The sequence below is a fragment of the Vigna unguiculata genome, chromosome 3, assembly GCF_037176805.1.
Source record: "Vigna unguiculata cultivar grain cowpea cultivar isolate G323 ecotype 2 chromosome 3, ASM3717680v1, whole genome shotgun sequence".
NCBI classification, from domain to species: Eukaryota; Viridiplantae; Streptophyta; class Magnoliopsida; order Fabales; family Fabaceae; genus Vigna; species Vigna unguiculata.
In genome coordinates, this window is record NC_140794.1 from 37,232,602 (window position 1) to 37,251,143 (window position 18,542).

The following is an 18,542-nucleotide window of genomic DNA, read 5'->3' on the forward strand; positions in this document are numbered from 1 at the left end:
AGTGTAGCCAATGATAACCATGAGAGTGAAGATGAAGTTGAAATTTCCACGGCTAGCAATGATAAAAGGGAGAAATGGTGGTGGAAGAAAAGAACCAATTGATATGTTTTATAGAAATCCAATTGCTACAATATATAAGAGAAAAAAGGAAAAACTAAGGCAAACTAACATCAAAGAGGCATGTGACAGGAATTTAAAGACCTTGGTTCATCAATATATTGCTTGATTTTGGTACCAAGCAGGCTTGTCATTCAACCTTGTGAGGTTGAAAAGTTTTCAAGATATGATTGATGCCATAGGTGCTTATGGACCCAATTTACCCACTCCTAGTTATCATGAAATCAGCGTTCCACTTCTCAACAAGGAAGGTAGTACATTGAGAAGTTGTTGCAAGATCATAAATTGTAATGGAGCAAACATGGTTGTTCTATTATGTCATATGCATGGACTAACTAAAAGCAACAATGTTTGATTAACTTTTTGGTGAGCTCCCCTACAGGAACAATGTTTGTCAAGTCCATTGATGATTCAAACTTTGTGAAGACAGGAGAAAAACTATTCGAGATGCTTGATTCCTTTGTGGAAGAAATTGGAGAAGAAAATGTTGTTCAAGTTATAACAGATAATGAATTATTTATTGGCTGGTAAGTTTTAGAAGAGAAAATAACCCATCTCTATAAGACTCCTTGTGTTGCCCATTGCATAGATTTGATGCTTGAGGACATTGGAAAATTTCCTTTGATAAAGAAGACAATTCAAAGAGGAGTTAGTCTTGTTGGCATTATCTATAGCCATTCTAGTACCTTGAGTTTGTTAAGACAATTTACAAATAAGTGGGAATTACTAAGACATGTTGTTACACAATTTTCTACCTCTTATTTATCATTACAAAATGTTGCATCAAGAGAAGGGAAATTTGAGAAAGATGTTCATTTTTGATGAATGGAACAATAACAAGCTATCTAAGGAAGTCAAGGGGAAGAAGGCTATACAATTTTTTCTTATGTCTTCAATTTGGAATCAAGTAGTATTTACTTTCAAAGTCATGACTCCTCTTATTCATGTGCTTCGTCTAGTGGATGGGGAAAGAAAAACAGCTGTAGGTTATATATATATATATATATATATATATATATATACATATATACATACATATATACATACATATACACACATATATATATGTATGTATGTATATGTGTATGTATGTATACATATATATATATATATATATGTATACATACATACACATATACATACATACATATATATATGTGTGTATATGTATGTATGTATACATAATTATATATATATATATATGTATATATATATATATATATATGATTATGTACATACATATACATATATATATATATATATAATTATGTATACATACATACATATATATATATATATATATATAATTATGTATACATACATACATACATATATATATATATATATATATATATATATATATAAAGAGTTGGAGAAAGCCAAGAAATAATAATGAAGTCATTCAAGAGCGATGAAAGTAAATACAATTTTACAATCATTGATAACTGATGGACATGTTAACTTCATCGTCCCTTATATGCTGTTGGTCACTTTTTGAACCCAAAGTTCTTTTATTCCAACCCAGATATGGAATATTATTTGGAAGTTACAAATGGATTATATGATTGCAGCAAGAGGTTGGTGCCAAGTAAAGATGTGCAACAAAAAATTTAATTGAGTTGTCTCTTTATAAGAGTGCAAATGGGCTCTTTGGTGATGATTTTTCCAAAGAATCAAGGAAGACCACAACCCTAGGTTAGACACTTAAACACTTTTTAAATTGTGCTAAGATATAATGCTTACATTCTAAGTTAATTTTATGACTATGTAACTCAATGGTGGAAGAATTATAGGCATGCAACTCCCAATTTACAAAAGCTAGCAATCAAGATTTTAAGTTTGACATGTAGTTCATCGGGATGTGAGTGAAATTGGAGTGTTTTTTAGCAAGTAATGAGACATTAATCATTTCATTATTATTATTATTATTATCATATTTGTAAAGTGTAGAAAGAAATTAATTCACATATTACTTATTCATAATGAAAAGATTCATTCAAAGAAAAGGAATAGGCTGGATCACAAAAGATTGCATGATTTGGTTTACATAAAGTATAATCAACAACTTGCTCAAAAGATACGATATTAGAGATGAAATAGACCCTATTCTATTGAATGACATTAATGAATATAATGAGTGGTTAATGGGAGAAGTTGATGATGATAACGATAATGAAGAAGGGGTAATTAGTTGATTTTTTATGATGATCCCACTCTTAATCGGGAACCTGTTATGAAGCTTCAGGTATCGAAAAACCAGTAGTTTATACACGGAGATAAGAAACTAATAAAAGAAAGCAACCATCAAGTAGTGATATTGTAATTGGATTTTCCCATGTTTCTAAGAAAGGTCCAAGTGCAACTCTAACTCGAACACAAACCAAGAAGGTTAATGAGAAGACTCAAATTCAAGTTCAAAATGAATTGTGTGATAACTTTAATTCCGAGTTTGAAAGATTACTTAACTTTGACAAGAGTCTCTCAGAAGGGGAAGATGAAGAAGGATATGCACCATTTGAGGATAACATTGAAGACAATTATATTGTAATTAAAGAAGAATCTGATGATTAGAAAGAAACTTAATACATTTATTTTATGATTTATTGATATTTTATATTTTGAACTTTAAATTTATGGTGTTTTCATATGATGTTATTAATTGAATTTTTAGACATATTATCATTACTTTTTCATTAAAAATTATGTGACGGCATTATTACTTTTTACCAAAATATTTTTGTCATAACCTATTAAGATTTTCATTATAACTTTATAAAGATTTTTTTATCATCAATATTTTTCCTTATCCGATATAATAATAATAGTGGTCCAAATGCATTATTAATCCCACTTTGTTTATTTTTATGGAAGTAATTGAAATTTGTTAAATTATTCGGTCTAACTTTTACCTAGAGAAAAAAAATCATTATATAAGAAATAATACTCGCAAAAAATTAATGTTTCTATTCTCTCTATATAGTAAAGACTTTGGATGTAGAGCTTTGATTGATCCATAAACTTTTCATTCTCAGTTTATGGTTTTTATTTTATTTTAATTTTATTTATCTAATTTAGATGAAATGAAGAGATTTAGAAGGAGAGGAATAAAGACTACAAACATTTCAGGATCCGAAAACAAAGGAACTATGTGGGTATGAGTTCTGAAATTTTATTTTTGTCTCTTTATTTTGGGAATCTCTTTGTTTCGCTTTTGTTTGTGTTTTGGTTCCTTCCTTCTGATTCTGAGACAGGAGAAGGAAGAACTGCCGAGGAATCCAAGTTCCTCCCAGGAACGGCGATTCCTCTTTCGTGCTTTTTAAACTTTCTCCCTCTCAGGTTTCCTTTTTTATCTCTCTATCTCACATTTTTTTTATGAATCACAAATAACGATCATGACCCTTCTCTGTTACGTTCTCTGTGTTTCTGTTTCAACCCTGTGATCCTACTCAATTCCTTCATGCATGCATGCCTTCCCAGTGCAATCTTTCTATTATTTTCGCCTTATATTTTCAATGATAGCTAAGTGGCGTGAAATTATTTTAGAGAAAACACATTGAATAAAAAAGTCTGAAGGAATCAAACTGGGCTGAGTAATAGCACGCACAATGAAGTTTGGTCTAAAATTGTTGACACTGATTAACTCTGGATTTTTGTTTTCTCTCCTTCAGGAACTTATTAATGAATAGTATATTTTCAACTCTATATTCATTCTTCAGGTTTTATCAAAAGAAGGTGATCACTGTTTTACCATGGATCGAGGTCCATGTCAAATATAGAAGTAGGTGCATTATATATATATATATATATATATATATATATATATATATATATATATCTAGCAGATTAGGGGTGAGAAACGATCTATTTGTGCATCGTCCATCCAGTTCATGCACTAATAAATTCATCGATCTATCACTGGGCCTGAATTCATTATAAGTTGACAACAATGATTGGGGGATTTGTACAAAGAGTCATCGGAGGCTGTGCCTCCAATCCAAACAGGAAGAGGAACAATATCCATAAAAGAGAAAAGAAACATTTTAGGAAACGCAAGGGAAATGTTTCCACTTCACCCGCTGCCTTGCCTGTGAGAAGGCCTAGCAATGCTGGAAGCCGTGTGGGAGACTTTCCTTTTTCTGACTCTATGGACTTTGAGAAGGGTGCTCCAGCCACTTGCCTCAAATCTGATGTTTCTAACAAAAACTTTTATCAAAGTCATAGCAAAAAACATCTCAATGGTATGTTTTTTCTCTCCCTCCCTCCCTCCTTGGAATGAAAGCAGTTAAGAGATATGAGACTTGTAGTATATTGTTTTGGTGCGATTTATGATTCTATTTTGCTCTTGGAGAAGTTTTGAAGATGTTCTGATGGAATTGGATTTGTGTGGTGGACATAGATTACTTTGATAGTAATGATGATCTATTATATTTTGCAGGAAAAAACAATGAGGATGCCTGGTTTGATTCAGTTAGCATTATAGAGTCTGAATCCGATGACGATTTCATTAGTGTACTCGGAGGTGATGCATTTATATCATGAATTTGTCACTAATTTATCATTGTTACTTTGTTATGCTCATGAAATTTCTCTTTTTCTTTCTTTGTGGCCAACAGATTGTTTTCCCTTTGTTAGTAATGCTTTGGGAAGTGCCCCGAACGCTCAGCTTGAAGATGAATCATACTTTGCAGATTCAGGATGTAATGAAAGCTCCATTAAAGGTAGTAACAATAAGAATGCATTCTGTGTATGTACAAAGAAAACAGCAACAGGCAGATTCCATGCTTTCTGTGAATAAGAAATCCTTTGATGAAACTTTTAGTGGTTGTCGGGAATATTTCACTATTCAGATCTTTATTTCTTGAAAATCTTAAAACATATAATAATTATTGTCTTAAAGCTTTGGAGCTTTCCTTGTTCAACCATGACAATGTAATCTGTATTTAATTCAACTGAACAATTGTCTTTTCTTAGCTATTATTTGGTCTGGTCAAAGCACTAAAATATTAAAAAAATATGATGATATAAGCTATCTATGTATCTAGACCTAGAGGACTTATAATAACAATAAATGAGTGAATGGGCAGGTGCATCCGAGAGATTGTATCGTCCAAGAGCTGGGCTTCAGATTCTACATACAGCTCAAGAGAAGCCATGCCCTGGTTCCTGGTCCGTGGTTTCACCTTCAGTTTTCAGCCTCCGTGGAGAGAATTATTTCAGGCATGTCAGCAAATTTTATCGGTCAATCTTTTTTTTATGTTATGCAATCTATATCCATTAATCATTTGATTTCCTTTTGGTTTAGCTTGATACTGTTAACTTCTTTTATACAGAGATAAGCAGAAGTGTCCTGCTCCAGGTTTTAGCCCTTATGAACCAATAGGTGTTGATTTATTTGCCTGTCCCCGGAAGATAAATCACATTGCTAAGCATCTTGATCTTCCGCCTCTAAAAGAACATGAGAACGTGCCTTCCCTTCTAATTGTTAATATACAGGTTCACTCTCCATCTCAAACCACATATTGCTCCTTCTGAACTCAATCAACTGATAACTTCACCTTAACTAGGTTTTGTGGATATTGACACATTGTGTTTCTGTTTGAACAACGTACAAGAATGCTACATAGCTCAATTATGTTCCTTTTCTTTTTGTCTCAGTTGCCAACATATCCTGCTAGAGTGTTCCTTGGTGATGCTGATGGCGAAGGCTTGAGCCTTGTATTATATTTTAAATTGTCTGAGAATTTTGATACAGATACTTCTCCACACTTTCAGGAGAGCATCAAGGTATTTATTTCTTCTCGTTAATAATTGCATCTTTTGAATCCCAAATCTGTATGCTTACAGTAATTTTCCTCTAAAAGGAATTTTCAAGTAAAAAAAATCTTTAACCGTTCACAGCTTTCTTAATTTGCTTCCTGGACTATAGAATTTCAACATTTCATTGGATTGTATCATATTAAATAGTTCTTTCCCTACCATCAAATGATCCCTGATTTAGAGTATTAGACTTTGTTTCCAGTGGTTGATTACCCTCATGATATATAACCCAGTTATCAACGTTCTATAAATTCTTGGTTTTAGTAGTAGTAGTATAGAATGTCTACATAGTTTTGCTGCAGCGGCTCCCACTTGGCTACTTTACTTTTTTCAGTTTGTTAACAGTATTGTTTTCACAGAGACTAATAGATGAAGAGATGGAAAAGGTGAAAGGCTTTGCAAAGGAAAACTTGGTTCCCTTTGGTGAAAGGCTAAAAATTTTGGCTGGGGTAGTTAATCCAGAGGACCTTGAGCTAAATTCTGCAGAGAAAAAGCTTATTCATTCCTACAATGGAAAGCCAGTGCTTTCACGCCCTCAACATAGTTTCTTTAAGGTTACACAAATTTTTGTCTTTAAATTTAATTATCATGCAATACAATAAACCTTTATGTCCTTGTATTTCAGCTGTTAAATTATGTGTCTTCAATTCTTCATTGCAGGGACATAACTACTTTGAGATTGACTTGGATATACATCGCTTTAGCTTTATATCAAGGAAAGCACTTGATTCACTTCGAGACCGTACAAAAAATGTTGTACTTAATTTAGGCTTAACTATCCAGGTATAATATGGTCTTAACTGTTCACTCTCTTAGACAGATAAAAGACTCAGTTCTTTGATTCATCAGTTATTGTATGAATGACAGGCACAGAAGCAGGAGGAACTGCCAGAGCAAGTCTTATGCTGCTTACGGCTGAATAAAATTGATTTTGTTAACCATGGTCAAATTCCTACCATTGTAGCTCTTGATGATAACTAATTCATGTAGGCATCAGGTGGCAAATTGGGGTAAGATCCTCATGATCATCAAAGGGGGAAAAGAAAAGACAAGACTGAGTGCTGTTTTGTAAGAATTGGGTGCTGAATCTACTTAACAATGGAGGCAAAAGAAGAGAATCTGTGCTTTCTCTCACATGCAAGATTTTTGTTTTCTTTTAGTGTATTCAAGTCCTGAATCTATGTCTTTCTTGCACCTTTGATATCCCATAGATCATAGATTCTAAGGATTGTTCATGGTGATGCTCAAAATGAGGCTCCCCGAGGACATGCAAATTTGTGGTTGCCAGAGGAGGAGTTGCTGAATAGAAAGCATTGATTCTTTATCAGTTGTGTGATTTATCGAAATTGTTTTCTTCACCCTTTAGCATGATCACATCGTAGATGTAGACTGGGGGAAAAAATTAAGGGCTTTGCCATATCTATGGAAATGTCTGAGTAAGAGAATGTTTCGATAAGTATATCTGGAAACACTTCGACAAAATAAAATCAGATGTTTTTCGTAAGTTGAAATTAGTTCATATTTTATTATAATTTTTCTTACTTAGGTTGTTTAATTTTATTTTTAATTTACAAATAAATTTATCTGACAACTGGGGATCTTTTTGCATAAGCGATGTAAAAGTATTACATTTGTTAAAATCAATATAGAAAATAATTTTTTTTAAATAGTTTGTATTTGATTAAACTATGTACTATATCATAAATCTACCAAAGAAGGTACAGATCTTGTAATATTTATATAATGGGAGTAAAAGAAAATATTCTCTTTCACACATTCTTTTACTTGTATCTATATCATCCCTTATACATAAAAGACACATAGTAGTTAATAATATAAACAACACACATGCCAAAGTAAATTATTAAAACAAATTTGTAATGTAAGAAACAAAAAAATATACACAAAGATACATTTTAATTATCAACGGACACATTTTGAAAGACTCATATTAAATATATTATATCAGATACTAACATTTGATTCAATACTCAAGCTACACATCTACATATGTCAGTGTGCAAAAATTCTCAACTTCTCACCTTAGTCTATTTTAATGAAGTAAAGAAGATCTCTCTTAAAACATAGGTGTCAGTGTACTTAATATACAAGTAAAACAATCATTCACATATTCCAAATATGTGACTACAAATTCATATATGTTTTATCATTGCAATAATTATTTTCATACATGATAACTCTTTTGAACAAAATCTCAAATCAATATTCAAACTAATGTTCATTTTACATTTATAATAAACATTCAAATATAATTGATTAAAGATACAAGAAAAAGAAAAGGGAAGAAAGAAAAAAAATCCATTTTTTTTAGTTTGAGCGAAAATGTTTTCTTTGTTTGAGTAAACTTTGGATAGAAACATAGGTTGACTTGTAGTGTTAACTTTGCTTGAGCAAAAAGTCTTTCTCTCAAGGGAAAATAGAATTGAAAAAGGTTGATTTTCAACTCTATTTTCCTTTGAGAGAAAAGATTAGAAAAATCAATCTTAGTAGTAGAATCAAATAAATTTTCAAAGATATTTTCAAAAACATTTTAACAATACAACTTCTAAACAATTCAAATGATTAATCTAAATCACAACTTCTTCACATATCATGCTTTACTCATTTCAATGCAACCTTAGTCATTGAATATTTTGTATGTCAAGCTCAATCTAACAATTGAATATTTTGCTTCAAATAACCACATATTAAACTAGTTTGTCTCAAATGCACTAATCTAATTACTGAAAAAAATAATAACACAACAAATTGTATTCATTTAAATTAAACAAATCTCATTTCAAACTTAAACATAAAAAATTGTTAGTATTATGGTGCTTGATTTAGTCCCACATCGCTTAGAATTGTGAGATGTGGTTATCTATTTTACTATATAAGAGACTCTGTGTAAAGCTTTGTGATACACCAGAAATAAACATACTTCCTAGTGTAGTCATGGACGTAGACATACACATTGTACGCTAAACCACATTAAATTCTTTGTGTCTATTTTTCTCTCCTTTATTCTTTGGGAGGTGATTTGGATAGTAAAAAGAGCACAACAGGTTACATTTTTACGTTAGGTGGTACAACTATCAATTGGAAGTCCAAACTTGAAGGTAGAGTCTCCCTTTCAACCACTGAAGCTAAATATGTAGTTATCTCAGAAGCAGCAAAAGAGATTATATGGTTGAAGAATCTTCTAAAAGAATTAGGGAAATGGCAAGATGAATCTCCATTATTTAGTGACAATCAAAATGCCATTTGTCTTGCTAAAAATCCAATTCCTCATTCCAGATGCAAACACATTGAATTGAAGTATCATTTTATCATAAACTTGATAAACGATGGAGATTTGATTTTGTTGAAGATTCCAGTGCAGAGAATCCAGCTGATATGTTGACCAAGACTGTCATAAGTTGAGGTTTTACATTGCCTCAACTGGCCTTCAAGAAAATTGATGATGAAGGCACTACACTAGGTGGTAATATAAATCAAACCCCAAGTGGGAGAATTGTTAGTATTATGGTGCTTGATTTAGTCCCACATCGCTTAGAATTGTGAGATGTGGTTCTCTATTTTACTATATAAGAGACTTTGTGTAAAGCTTTGAGATACACCAGAAATAAACATACTTCCTAGTGTAGTCGTGGACGTAGGCATACACATTGTACGCAACCACGTTAAATTCTCTGTGTCTATTTTTCTCTCCTTTATTGTTTCCTTTATTGCCTTGTTCCTACCAAAAATAAGTTCAAAAAAACACAATCTTGCATAAAACTCAATATATTGTCATCATATCATCTTCGCATTCAGATCATTTATCCTAAGGTTCTGTAAAACATATAAATAATTTGACTTACTTACAATCCTATTTCCTCATAGCAACTTTCAAAACTAAACAATAATTCAAAATATAAGAACATAGAGTAAGGTATCCAAACATAACAAAAATTTAGTATGTAAAATAATAATTGTTCTTATAATTTTGGACTAATCAATTTATCCCTTTTTAATAATATTTATATGTAGTATTTTTGCATTGATCAATTATTTATAATATTATTTTTTATTTTATAAATTTTTGTAGGTTTAATCCATTCACAAAATGATATTGAATCAAATTCATTATGTTTCTTATTTTTATAATTTAGAATTTTTTTCATAATAGAGATCATGATAATGAGAAACAAATCTTTTATAATTATAAGCTAGAATGTGAGTAGGTGAGTGATTGAGTGAGTGTATGTGGGTGGGTGGGGGAGGGGTAGGTAAAGAAGCATAACAAAATTATTTAAACACACTCTTCTACTAAAGGCTAGTTGTTTGTTCTTCTATAGGGACAATTTTTTTTTTTATCTTTAGGATGATTGAGTTCAACATTGTCTCCTTTCTAAGGTAAACAAATGAGGTCGAATTAATTATATAAATCAACATTTTATCCACCAACTTTATTCTTTAGTTGTCGGCCCCTATAACACCATATATGATTCTAGAAAAGTTCACCTTAATGCCTAATGCTAATTCAAAACTCCTTGGCATTTTTTCAATCATCGAAACATTATGCATTATAACCTCCTTATGGAAGATTGTATCATTCACAAATTATAATACATTGATCTTTGTATTTCCTTTCCCCATTTTTTTTACCAAAATGGTGTAATTTTACACCAATTTTACTAGAATAAAAAAAGATTCTAAAACTTTTATGGGTTATGGGTAAGTTGAGCATACAAGGAATGAATTCACGTAATATGGTGTTTTTCATGCACAGGACTTCACATTGATTTTTGAACTTCTACAAAAGTCATGCAACAAAAAGAAGACTTTAGTTTAGAAAATATGATCCAATAAAATCATCGTGAGCACAACTTTGATTATCTTAATATGGTGAAGTCATATTTGTTGAGGACGGGATTCAATTTTATTTTTAAAATTAAGATGTTGTGCATGAGTTGCACGACTTCAATTAAAAAGCTTGCACACTTGAAGTTGTCTTAGCATGGGATGAATTTCAATTTTTTTTTTTAAATCAGAAGTCATGATGGGGAGCACGAATTCATTGCGAAGCCTACACACCTAAAGACGTCATTGCATAAGATGACTCTCAATTTATTTTTAAATCAGATGGAGAGCACAACGTCATAGAAAAAAAAATATTACACTGAAGTTATGTCCAACTACACTAACTTTTTGTGTATTATTTCTTCAACTTTTTATTTTTAATTTTTTTAAAACAAAAAATTTATGAAAATTGAATCAAATAATTTATATATTACATTAATTTTCTAATTTGGTGGGATACAAATTTTTGCGACATACTATTGAAAAAATGTAAAACAATGATTGACGGGTGTAATCCACCTATCATAAAAAGTGGTGCAATAATATTTTTGTAATAAATGTGAAACTTATTATGATTGATGTAATTCACTTTGTCATAATAAGTCACTTACTATGTTATTTTTAATTTTAACTGACATAGAAAATGCTTACTAGTGTAAAACACTAAAGCTTGTTTTGTCAGGTGCAACACACTTATCATAAAAAAAGGAAGCGATGACATTGTTGTAATAATAGCCAAATTTATTATGTTAGTTAAAATTGAAACTAACATGGTAAATACTTACTATGTCTATTCAATATAGAACCAATAAGTTATTTATTATGTGAGTTTTAATTTTAACCGACATAATAAGTGCACCCTAACTTCTACTCTTTTGTCTTTGTTTCGACAACAAAACCATTGAAACCCTAAACTCCTACAACGAAACTAATTGTGCTCTGGTTCGTTCTCTCAATACAAGAAATATGCTTATTATTTACGCTCAAAATTCATAGATAATGGACAATTTTCGTAGGTAACTTGATATTGTTTACGAATTATCTACGAAACAGATTTCGTAGGTATTTAGCCGGTAGGTAATTTTATCTACGAAATGTGCATTCGTAGGTAATTTTATCTATGAAAATTATCTACGAAGGTAGTCGTAAGAAAGAACTTTAGTTACCTACAAAAATTTTCGTATGTAAATTATCTACAAAAATCTTCGTAGATAAGTTACCTACGAAAATCTTCGTATATAAGTTACATACGAAAGTTTTCCTAGATAACTTACATACAAATTTTTTCGTAGGTAACTTAAATATATATACATATATACATATATATATATATATATATATATATATATATATATATATATATATATAAAACAAATTCTAGAGTATATATAGAAACTAGTGTATTTATTAACAATTCATACTCTTTGGCTTAGTGGTAGAGCATTTGTCTATAACTCAAGTGATCATTGATTCAAACCTTAATGGGCCATAATTTTTTATTAACACTATCTATAATTAAGAAATTCAACACTATAATTATACATATATAATTCCAAGTGCATTCACAATAAAAAATACTGAAGCTGTGACAATGATAAAAATTACAACACCTAACGATATGCAAAGGTTGAATTCAAATACATAAATATAACAAAATGAAAAAAATTTTACTCACCATAATAAAGTTCAAGAGTATACCAGCTTTATTCACCATAATAAATAGGAAGCCTTCTGCATAACCTTTATTTATACCAATACAAGAAGTAAATCTTGAAATATTAGAAAATATCGAAACTAATCCTAAAAGATAATCCAACATATTCCAGATTACTATTAAGATATAAACACAGTAGTGTTTGAAATTTTAATATATTATAACATCTCCTTAAGTAAAGCTTATTAAACTTTAAACTTGTTAACAATAAACCGTTTAGATATGAGTTTAAAAGTATATGCAATCTTACTATCTAATATAATATTGTAGCAGTTGCAGTGTTTTTTTTTTCTATATTAAAATACATGCAAAAATATATTTTAAATATGATTGGTATAAAGTTTTGGGTCATTGAAAGATCATGAATGATTCTCTATAGGTTACATGTCTCTTTCTTAATGCTTAATTACATCATTATTTACATGACATGACTTTTAAGTTATATGAAAAAAGAGACATTATATAAAATTGTTTCAGATACATGAAATTAAACATAAATATTGTTTCTAATCAAAGCTACATTATAAAGTCCTTGTCTTTGATATACTTGTGGCTTACTAGAAGTTAAACATGACAAATCAAAGTCAGTTAGGGACACATGCCCACTGCTTTGGATTAACACATTTTCAGGCTTCAAATCTCGATATATTATCCCTATTAATACTAACCAAACAATGTCATGTTAAACTTTGTTCTAATGAGCAAGTGTCTTATTTAACTCGCAAGATTTCTTTCATGGAAAGAAATTTCAGTAAGTCACTCCATGACACTTGATGTAATGAAATGAAAAATAATAATACTGCAGTAAGATAAGCTCATCCATGTAATTATGAAAGACAGTTTAAAAAAAGAAGACAATAATGGTTATATATCATGATGCTATATACAATATACATGTATATAAGGCGAATAAGAGTCTACCTTGGCAGTGAAGATACTCCATTGCAATCACTACCTCAGTTGCATAAAATCTAAAAGAAACATGTAAAAATAATTTTGATCAAAATTCTTTCTCATTTTCTTCATTCCATCATCTTAAAAGAATCTTTAATAGCGCCCCATATGTATTTTTATAAATTCAGTATGAAGTAGTATAGTATACCTTACAACGTCTTCCTTTAGAACCTTAGTTGGTTGCTGGTCAAGAAGCATGAATAATTCTCCTCCGGGACAATAATCAGTTATCAAACAAACGTGTGTTTTGGTGTGCAAGTTAATCAAGTAAACATAATCACGTGAATATCCTTAATACTCTGCAATTCATGATTAGATGTAACAGGAAATGAAGAAATTAATTCAGGTTAAGACAATGTAATTCGTTAAATTACTATCCCTTAAACAAGGATCCCATGGTAAAAGGTTGATATGACATATTTTAACTTATGATAGTTGATAAAAAATAATCAATATGCTACTTATGTAAAAGTACTATTCAAGTTTCTAACCTACAACAAAGCATATAATGCAGGTAGAAAAAGGTGGTCCAGCTTGTCAAGAATTTCTCTCTCTGCGCAAGCTCTATGCACCTGTGGAAAGTTTATAAAGGTCAATCTATTACAACAGCAGGGGTAAATGCTGCTATAATATTTACACAATTACAATTAGTATTTCGATGCTGAGAAATCCTTATTCACATAATAGAAGTTAGATGCCAAAAGGAAAAGAAAACAAAGCCAATACAATAATGTTTACTTTTACATAAAACATGTCGGTAGGACATGGTAAATAGATCCAGAAGTTAGAAACGAGAAGCTAAACGAAAACTTATGTTAATCATAGAATTCATATCATAATAGAACCTTGTTACGATTGAGCATAACACTCTTATCCATAGCATTCATGGCAAAATATTGAGATGTTCCACGTAGTGAACAAGGGCCCATAGCATCCACTTCATTATTGTAAATTTAGCATTATTAAAGATCATAATAATCTTTTAATCATATTAAAGCAATTTTCTAAATACAATGACACAAGGGGAGATTTTTGTATTAAAAAAGTGTTGGGAAAATGAATACCTTAGGAAAACATTTTTCCAGAACCTGCACAACACTTGTATTCCAACCAATATATCGTCGATTGAATATATCAGCTTGTGTCATCCCAATGTAAAAAAATGATTGTTAAATTGACGAATGTTCATGTAGAAGTTATTTTCTTCTTCCAAAACAAAGCACACGCAAAACTCAACAATAACTTCTCCAATAGAAAAAACGTCTAAAAAGGTTTGAACTCAATTAAGAATCCCTTCACTAGTGCAACAAATACTCTTCCATACAAAGATAGAGGAAAATGAGATAGCGAAGTACCGAGTTAGCGGAAGAGCAAGATAGAGGAGCATGAGTCAGCGGAGGAGTGCGACGCAGGACAACGAGTCAGCAGAGCGGAGCGCGACAGGCGAGTGCTGTTGGGCACGACAACGAGCTCTGGTTCGCAAAAGCAATAGTTCGGCTGAGAACGAAGGGAAGAAAAAGATTTTGTGTGAAATTGGAGTTAGGTTTTATAGATAATACCTTGGGGATGAGGGATTCAGCGAGAATTCTTCTATCGAGCAAGGGTTTGACGATGCTAGGGTTCAACGATGTGTTGGCATGAGGGCTGGACAACGATAGGTTTGCCAACGATTGGATTCACGATGTCCATTGGAGAAGGTGTCAAAGGTGATTAGAGAAGGCAGTGAAGGTGACAAAGAAGGTGGAAAGGGAGATAAGAGAACGTCGTGAAGATGTGTAAGTAGAGTACAAATAAAACCTAAGCCTAATAGGTGCAAAAATATGTTATCTACGAAATATTGAATGTAGATAACATATTATTTTTAATTAATATATATATATATATATATATATATATATACATAATTGTTACATACGAACTTTATTTTCGTAGATAATATTTTTAAATTTAAATTTTATTTTGTTTTTTATAATATTTATTTTCTATGATTTCTTTCGTACGTTAATTTTTGTATGAAAAATATTTGTTAAAGTTATTTATCTTTATCTACAAAATTTTCATAGGTAATTTTTTTTTTGTGTTACCTACCAATATTGATGTTATCTACAAAATATTTTCGTAGATAAAACAAAATTATCTAGGAAAAAAATTTCGTAGATAGATTTTCGTAGATAATCAATAATTTTCTTGTAGTGTCTCTTTGTTCACCATCCAAGTTGTGCTTCAATTCATGGTTGGATTTGTGGTCCAATTCACACTCCATATGTGCTCTAGTTTCTTCTCTCTTCTCCAATGGTCTATGCCCTAGTTCGTGGTGTGGTTTGTGCCTTCTTCTTACTATTTGTGAGTTTGTTCATTTGTTTGCTCATTCGTTTGAGTATGCTTTAAGTTTTCCTCTTTTGTTTCCAAGTTATCATGTTGCTTTTTGTTAAGTAAGATGTGACGTGGCTACTTATATTTGATTTGGTAGTATGTAATTGTTTACCCACTATATTCTAATAATGCATTGTTATGCTAAGTTTGCATAAATGAAAGGATATGAATTTAGTTTAAAAATTTTGTCATTTGGGGCATGGATATGATTGGGAATTGGTTTAGTTAATGGCATAAACATCCTACAAAAGTGATTAGCACATTAGACTTTCACCTCTAGGATTGTCTTGAAGAAATAAGCCTTAAACAAAACTCTATTCTAGGTTATTTCTAGTTCTGATTCTGAATTTTGAATCTCATTTTGTTTTCCAAAAGCATTATGAGTTTAATGATTGAAGTGAGGGAGAGCACATGTGCTCTCTACACTTACAAGTAGCTAGATTTGTCTATTCAAAGAAACAAAATGCATTGTGTCTTCTACTAAATGTATAATTAAATTATTTTATTTCATTTGTAGTTTTCATACAAAACAAATTTGTTATATCTCATAGTTCTTCATTTATCTTTTTTGAAGTTTATATTTTTATTTGTGAGCATCTTTAATTAGTTACAAGTTCATTTTTTTGCGTATTATTAATTTGGATGGAGATTTTTTTATGATATTGATTTATTAGACACAGGTCTCGCATAAACAATAACTGAATTTCAAGAACATTACCCACAAGCTAAAGAAGAAGGTTTTGCAAGAATATTTCGATCTCATTCTATTTTTGAAGATGTTGTTATGTCTTTGGTTATTTGTTATAGCTCATAAGTTGTGGTTAATTAATAGAGATGCATGGCTAATTAATGTTATTGTTACTTGTTTTTTAGTATCTTTTGTTTCATTGAATTTTAAAAAGTATTAATATGATATTTTCAACTTGCTGATGTATTTGGACATGGGAGTTTTAAAGATATCATGTATACTTTCTATTTTAAAAATATGTTTATTTTGATAATTTTAAACTAAAATATTTGACAAATTATTTGAATTTTACATCAAATTATTTTAAGAAATGCTTATTTTGATTACTTTTAAATAAAATCACCTTCAAATTCATATTTATTGTAATTTTGTCAAACTATTTATCATTTTTAGAATTGTTGATTGGGTGAAATCTTTTTTAAGTTTTTTTTTTTCAAATGTAGTATGTAATTTGGGGAGTGATATTTTTATGTTTAAATGAGAAATAATTGTCCAATGATTTGAAAATTTGATAATTATGGGTTTTGTTGTTTAATATTGATTGAATTATAATTGATTTTGTATTAACATGTGGCAACAAATTCTAAAGATGGATAAATCTCTATGTGAGCTTTAAATACTCTTAAGTAGTTCAAATAAAAAAAACTAAGAAAAGTTAATCCACAAAAAGATGGAATAGGAAATTTTCCTAATTCAAAGGAACTTATGGAAATAGGTGAAAAGAAAATTGGAAAAAACATTGTAGGCTAGGAATGTGAGCAAGTTACATTATCAAATTGACTAAAAAGTAGAGAAAAATTCTATATTAGAGAAATATGAAAATGGAAAGAGAGTTTGTTTGCGTATTCTAGATTGAATAAGTTTAAAAGGTTTGGTCCATTTTCCATTGCATTAACCCTAGTGTGTATGGGAAGGTATGAGAAAGTTCAAGCTAATTCAAAAATAAAAAGATACTTATATAAGGTTGTTTTTAAACTTTATGTACCATTTAATTGTTAATTAAAATCAAAATCACTCATTATTTTATGACTCATTTTATAAATAGTTATATATATTTGTTGTATTATATGAATCATATAATTTGTATGGTTAAAAAATATTTTACCTATTACTCTTATTCTTTAGGTGTTTGGGATGTCCAGTAACATAAGTAAACCACTGGATAAAATAGTTGAAGAAATTTATAGAAAATGTGCACCATTTCAGTGTATTACATATTTGTATTTTAAAAAATAATAATGTGTTTGTTAAATTTTATATTATGCATACTTGAATGTGTTTAAATTAATTCTTGATCTCACTTTTTGTAGATATGAGCTTATACAAAGTTATGAAAAATCTTATGGGAAATTAATTCTTTAGATAAATACAAGTATCATAATATAACAACATCCCATTCTAACAAGCAAAAGTTTGCCTCCAAGTGATGATTATTCCTATGATTTAGTTTAAAATTAGGCTTCAAGTAATTTTGGTGATGTCAATTGCTAATTTTTGAAATTATGAACTAAACTGCTAATTTTTTAGTTGTCTTAAGTTATCCCTTTGATGATACTTGAAGCTTATGTTTTGTGATGAAAATCATATTTCAAATTAAAATTGTGATTTGAAGTTTTGATTTATTTGAAGTTTTTTGGATAAAGTAAGTTAATAAAATTGTTGTCTGAAATTGTCTAATCTTATATGCAGGTTATATTATCATGAATAAAGGAAAACTGACAAAATTAGAAAGATAAAAAAAAGCTCACTTCCTATGTCAAGTCTAGGAATATTTGTGATAAGTCACTTATTATGACAAGTCTACAAACACTTGTCATATTAAGTTAGACTTATTATGATAGGACCTGTCATGGTAAGTTGGACTTATTATGTCAAATCTTTGGATATCTATCATAATAAATTGGGCTTATTATGTCAGGTCTTCTTAATTGACGTAAAAAGCATAAAATGTCTTTATCACCCACAATTATGACG

General features: G+C 30.1%; 1 protein-coding gene and 1 pseudogene across 1 annotated transcript; both read left to right on the forward strand.

The window, feature by feature from the left end:
- The first annotated feature begins 3,298 nt into the window (after positions 1–3,298).
- Positions 3,299–7,261, forward strand: LOC114176969 (uncharacterized). The gene is made up of 10 exons (XM_028062171.2): positions 3,299–3,453; positions 3,834–4,355; positions 4,553–4,636; positions 4,731–4,835; positions 5,202–5,334; positions 5,448–5,610; positions 5,773–5,901; positions 6,294–6,488; positions 6,595–6,717; positions 6,802–7,261. The coding sequence occupies exons 2-10, from the start codon at positions 4,064–4,066 to the stop codon at positions 6,913–6,915; spliced, it is 1,338 nt and encodes a 445-aa protein (XP_027917972.1). The 5' UTR covers positions 3,299–3,453; positions 3,834–4,063; the 3' UTR covers positions 6,916–7,261.
- Positions 7,262–16,514: 9,253 nt separating this feature from the next.
- Positions 16,515–17,930, forward strand: LOC146887809 (uncharacterized; annotated as a pseudogene).
- Positions 17,931–18,542: the final 612 nt, after the last annotated feature.